Below are 6327 nucleotides of genomic sequence, written 5' to 3'. Positions count from 1 at the left end.
AAAAAAAAAAAAAAAAAAAGAATAAGGGGTCAGGCATGGTGATGTGTGCTTATAGTCCCACCTACTTGAGAGGGTGAGGCTGGAGGATCACTTGAGCCCAGGAATTCCAGGCCAGCCTGAACAACATAGCAAGACCCTGTCTCAAAAAAATAAATGAATAAATAAAGAAAGGAGAGAATTAGAATGAACTCTGTGGTACTGGATTCAAATCAGAGGTATCAAAGCTCTTAATATGTGTACAGATGGATATAGAAATATAGATTTGTGTGTGCATGGGAGTAAGTACATACATATATTTCATAATATTTTCTGCTGAGAGGACCTATGATCATGACACTCCAGTTGGAACAAGCACACCAAGGCGGGCGGATCACGAGGTCAGGAGATCGAGACCATCCTGGCTAACACGGTGAAACCCTATCTCTACTAAATATACAAAAAATTAGCCAGGCGTGGTGGCAGGCGCCTGTAGTCCCAGCTACTCAGGAGCTGAGGCAGAAGAATGGCATGAACCCAGAGGCGGAGCTTGCAGTGAGCCGAGATCACGCCAGTACACTCCAGCCTAAGTGACAGAGTGAGAGATTCCATCTTAAAAAAAAAAAAAAAAAGAGGGGCTGATTCTAGGGCTAGGGCTGGCAAATAACAAAATGATAAACATTGTGGCACAGAGAGTAAAGAGGGTTCAAGTAATGATGGGGCACATTGAAAGCATACAAAAGCCCCTTTGAAGGAGCACCTAATGGCCAGAATCCAATGCAATGTGAGCAAGGCAATAATGATAGTCATAGATTAGAACTCCCCAAATAAAATACATTTCCAAAAGTCCACATTAATGCAAATTATCAAATAATCAATATATGGGGGAGGAGGGAGGGGTCTTTGGTATAAAATTCCAATTAAAAATGCAGAAGGTGGCCAGGCACAGTGGCTCACGCCTGTAATCCCAGCACTCTGGGAGGCCGAGGCGGGTGGATCACCTGAGGTCAGGAGTTCAAGACCAGCCTGGCCAACATAGTAAAACCCCATCTCTACTAAAAATATAAAAAATTAGCTGGGTGTGGTGGTGGGCACCTGTTATCCCAGCTACTCTGGAGGTTGAGGCAGGAGAATTGCTTGAACCTGGGAGGTGGAGGCTGCAGTGAGCCAAGATCACATCATTGCACTCCAGCCTGGGCAACAAGAACGAAACTCTGTCTAAAAAAGAAAAAATGCGGAAAGGGGCCAGGCGTGATGGCTAATGCCTGTAATCCCAGCACTTTGAGAGGCTGAGGCGGGCAGATCACTTGAGGTCAGGAGTCTAAGACCAGCCTGGCCAACTTGGTAAAACCCCATCTCTACTTAAAACATAAAAATTAGCTGCGCGTGGTGGCGTGTGCCTGTAATCCCAGCTACTCAGGAGACTGAGGCAGGAGAATCACTTGAACCCGGGAAGTAGAGGTTGCAGTGAGCTGAGACTGCACCACTGCACTCCGGCCTGAGTGACAGAGCGAGACTCCATCTCAAAAACAATAACTAAATAAAGAATAAAAATTAAAAATGCAGAAGGGGCTGGTCGTGGGGGCTCACACCTGTGATCCCAGCACTCTGGGAGGACAAGGCAAGAAGACTGCCTGTTGAGACCAGCCTGGGCAACATAATGAAATCCCGTCTCCACAAAAAATTATATGGGCGTGGTGGTGTACACCTGTAGTCTCAACTACTTGTGAAGTTGAGGAGGGAGGATCCCTTGGGCCCAGGAGGTTGAGGCTGCAGCAAGCTACAATTGTGCTACTGTATTCCAACCTAGGAGACAGAGAGACACAGACGGGAGGGGAGGGGAGAGGAGAAAAATGTAGAGGGAAAGATGAAACACGTATACACCACAGTAATATCTTTCACAGCCAAGAATCATTGATGGAATAGTTATCTGCAGCCTCAAAGCAGGCCCCCACAAGATACTTACTAATTTCAAAAGGATAAAATAACACCTCTCTACAGGAAAAACCTGGCAAACACTACAGTAACCAGGTGATCAACATCCACATCACAAAATGTGGTACATATACACGATGGAATACTATGCAGCCATAAAAGGGAACAAGATTGTGCCCTTTGCAAGGACATGGATGGAGCTAGAAGCCATTATCCTCAGCAAACTAATGCAGGAACAGAAAAACAAACACTGCATGTTCTGCCTTATAAGTGGGAGCTGAATGATGAGAACACATAGACACTGGGGGGAACAACACCCACTGTGGCCTGTCGGGGGGTGGGCAGGGGGGACGGAGAGCATCAGGGAAGAACAGCTAATGGATGTTGGGCTTAACACCTAGATCACGGGATGATCTGTGCAGCAAACCACCATGGACCACGTTTACCTATGTAACAAACTTGCATGTCCTGCACATGTACCCCGAACTTAAAAGTTGAAGGGAAAAAACCATTCACATCACTAGTAATTAGACATACTGACATCATAAACCCCTGCTGGGATGCACTGAGAAGGGCACAGTACCACTTCTGTGGTCTTCTTCCCAAAGATGCACAGCCTTAATACAATGATGAGAAAAATCAGGCAAACCAAATTGAGGAACATTCTACAAAACCACTGGCCGTTGCTCTTCCAAAGCAGTCAACGCCATGAGAGGCATGGAAGTACTGAGGAGCTGTCACAGGCCAGAGGAGGGGAACAGGTGCAGTGGGCGGGGGGGCGGTGCTGGAGTAGATCCTAGATCAGAGAAAGGAAATCAGCGGGGAAACTGGCAACATTCATCTGTCTGCAGGTTTCCAGTGGTATTTTATCAATGTTACTTTTCTGGTTTTAAAAACTGTACTGTGGTTTTGTGCTATGTTAACATCAGGACAACCTGGGCAAAGCATTTCCCAAAATGTCTGCACTATTTCTGCATCTCTTCTGTAAGTCTAAAACTATTTCAAAATACAATTTTTAAAAAATCCATGGTTAAGGTACCCTCCAGGGGCTCTGAGCAGCCCTGGATGTGCCCCCTCTATCCACCTCTGCCCAGTGCTGAGCTATGCCTTGAGCCATCCTTCAGAAAGGGCAGACGCCAAAATGCTAGCAGCTGGCACCTGGCAGAGGTAGGGGCCACTCACATGTGATGTCCACTTTTTTTCTGCTTGTGATCTTAATTCTTTACAGTAAGCACATGCTACATACAGCGAGAAAGTCTAGGGAGAAAGGCAGTGAACTAACGCTACAGCAAATTAGCATATTTATAAAAATCATGTTCCCTGAGAAGAAATCAACATTTCATGCTCATCACTATAGGAATAATTTCTTGGCCATTTTTAAATAAAATGCCAAAGTCATTTTTTAAAGTAATCAAAAGAAGAAAACACAGACCTGGCTAACTTCAGGTCTAAGGCAGACCTTAAGAGATTAAGACAATTTCTATGCTGTATGAACTACAGTGTTTTTCTTGACATTTATTCTGTTTTATTAAAGTAAAATTTAAAATCATGATGAAATATTTTAAAAATACAATTCTTTCACTTACTTTTTCATCTTTTATAGTTACATAAAGGTAAACCTCAAATGTATCTTCTTCCACAGCACATAATCTGGCTTCCACCTGGGTAGCTGCTAAATAGCATAAATGAAAACACAAATTAGCTGATGTTAAAAGTATATTTGAAACAATCATGACTATTTCTCACCTAGTAACCTCTGCTAACCACTTAAGAGTACCCAAATGGCTTCCTCGGGCAGGACCAGGGGGAGCATGTTAGGAAAAGGCACTCCTGAATGTGGAGTGGATCATGAGTTCTGTCCCTGTCAACAGGTTCCTGTGCCGCCCTGTGAATACCTCCTCAAGTATGGCTCCTGGTATTCTCTTCTCCTCCACTCCTCCCAAACCCAGATTTCCAGTGCCAGGCCTTCATCTGAGGTCCGTTCTACCCTGCAAAGCCCCACGGAGTGCAGCACCCGGCTACTCCCTCAGAGACTCAAAACCCCACAGCAGCAGCATCACTGCCACCTACCAGGCGCTGTGCTAAGTCCTTTAGAAACCTTCTTTCGCTGAGTTCTTACCACTACCTTCAAGGTAAGTACAGTGGTCACATCACAGGCAAGGAGACCAGACTCAGAGGCTAAGTCACTTGCCTGAGCCACTGAGGACTAGATGGCCAGCCTTCTCCAGACTCGCATTCTCATCTCCTAGTAGCCCCCGTGGCTCACAGGGGCCAAAACTCCAGTCCCAGTGACCTCTCAGCCTCCCACTGCTCCCAGGTCAAAGGATCTGGCTCCTCCTCTACCCAGACAACGGCACAGCACAGGAGAGGGGCCAGGACCCAACAAGGTACCAGGTAGCACCCCAGGCATTTCCCACCCACCAACCCTCTCACTGAGACCTGGTATCTGACTGCCAGGGGTTAAGACAGATCCCACAAAATACACTGTTTATAGTCACTGATATAAAATAAAAAGAACAGCTGAAGACATTTTATTCATCTTAAATTAGCAGTAATGAATATTACACAATAAATATCGATTTATTATCTCTTGCTCACTAAAAATGCTAGGTTTTTCAACAATTGCTGGTCCAATAAAATCCACATGAATTTATTTTGCAGCGCCACAGCTTTTATGCAAACAGAGGCAAGCATTATTACTGTGTAAGGGTTCCCTTGTACAAACAGCCCCCTGCTGATCTTAGCTGTCAATTACCGACATCCACAGTCACTAGGGGCGCAGAGTTACTGTGGCACTTGAGCTGGAAGAAGCCCCAGGTAGCTCAGGGAACTCCTCTGAGGAGGGCTGTTTGGCCAACAGGGGCATCTCCAACCCCCTCCAGCAGCAGAAGCTGAGGCCTCTGTGGGTGTCACTTCCAGGCAGGCCGCAGTGATCAGGCACTGGCTTACCTTTGAGAAGGTTCTGAAAGTACTGAATAGCTGCACTGTCCCACTTCTTGGCAGGTCTGGAACAGTGAACAGATGCAACTTCATTACATAAAAATCTGAGGCTAGCACACCAACAGCGTTTTGTAAACCATACACTGGACATTTCTCACACTACATATGGAACATGTGATGCAGATGATGGGGCACCTGGCGCTGGCCCTGCTCTGGGGGTGAGGATCCCACTGTATCCTGCAACACGCTCTTCTCAACACTGTCAGCTGCACCGGTGCAGACTCAAAGCACAGAGGTGCCACTGACAATGACCTGTGCTCACCACCGCACTGTCTGTCACGACACCACCATCCCCAGACAAATCAGTCTCCCCAGCCAGAACACAAGCTCCTGGGACAGGGATCTTAAGTGTGCAGCGTCTAGCACAGCCTGGCACAGAGAGGGCACAACACATGCTGGTACACCAACACCCTCACAGGCAGTCGTGGGAGAGCCAGATACTATCTTTGTTTCATTTTTGTTTTTTGAGACAGGGTCTCTCTCTGTTACCTAGGCTGGAGTGCAGTAGCATGAACACAGCTTACTGCAGCCTTGAACTCCTGGGTTCAAGGGATCCTCTCATCTCAGCCTCCCGAGTAGCTAGGACTACAGGTGTGCCACACCACACCCAGCGATTAAAAAAATTTTTTTTATACAGAGAGGGTCTAGCTATGTTGCCCAGGCTGGTCTCAAACTCCTGGGCTCAAGCGATCCTCCTGCCTTGGCCTCCCAAAGTGCTGGGATTACAGGCATGAGCTAACACAGTGAGTCTCAGCTACTATAAAACTACTGTTCCTCACTCTGCTGACCCTAGCGCCCTCTCACTGGCTCCCATTTTACCCCTATCATCTTGTCCTTTCTACATCTTTCTTAGGCTTTGCAAAGAAAATTGTAGGAAAAGTTGTAGAAAGTGAGGAAAGAGGAGAAACTTGGAAGCAAGGAAAAAAATAAAATGTAAGGTCAGAATGACATTTTATGTTTCTTCTGATTTTATGTACCAGAGATGCCACCACCATCCTCCAAGAATTATTTTAAAGATCAAATGAGATAATGTACATAGAACACTTAGCCCAGTGCCTGGACATAATCATTACTCAAAAATGTTGGTTATTTTTATTCTTATAAGAAAGATATTAAGCAATTCAAGAGAATTACAAAGGATTTATAAAAGGCAGTAAAGGTAGTGGTTCTAAAACCTAGTTACACACAAAGAATTACCTAATACTTAGCTTTTTTAAAAAAGCAAAATGTAGAAGATTAGTAATAATGACAAGGCAAACAACCCAAGAGAAAACCCAATCTAACACATGAACAGGCAAATCAGCCAGTCTCTCCCTCTCTCACACAGAATAACCACATGAGTCAGTCTCTCTCCCTCTGTCACACACAGAATAACCCCATCAGCCAGTCTCTCTCCCTCTCTCACACAGAATAACC

The 6327-nt window shown here is 45.6% G+C and overlaps 1 protein-coding gene across 1 annotated transcript in view; it reads right to left on the bottom strand.

Annotated features, from left to right (window-relative positions):
- TDRD12 (tudor domain containing 12) overlaps positions 1–6327 on the bottom strand; it is a 66946-nt gene that overhangs the window by 35062 nt on the left and 25557 nt on the right. Inside the window, exons 5-6 of the mRNA XM_011947323.1 lie at positions 4861–4916; positions 3498–3583 (exon numbers count right to left, since the gene is read on the bottom strand). Of these exons, the coding sequence (XP_011802713.1) occupies positions 3498–3583; positions 4861–4916 (142 nt within the window). The remainder of the gene's footprint in view (positions 1–3497; positions 3584–4860; positions 4917–6327) is intronic.

The sequence above is a fragment of the Colobus angolensis genome, unplaced genomic scaffold (genome assembly GCF_000951035.1).
Source record: "Colobus angolensis palliatus isolate OR3802 unplaced genomic scaffold, Cang.pa_1.0 Scaffold107, whole genome shotgun sequence".
Taxonomy (NCBI): Eukaryota; Metazoa; Chordata; class Mammalia; order Primates; family Cercopithecidae; genus Colobus; species Colobus angolensis.
Note: the sequence above shows the minus strand (reverse complement) of the source record. Positions and strands in the feature narration are given on the sequence as shown.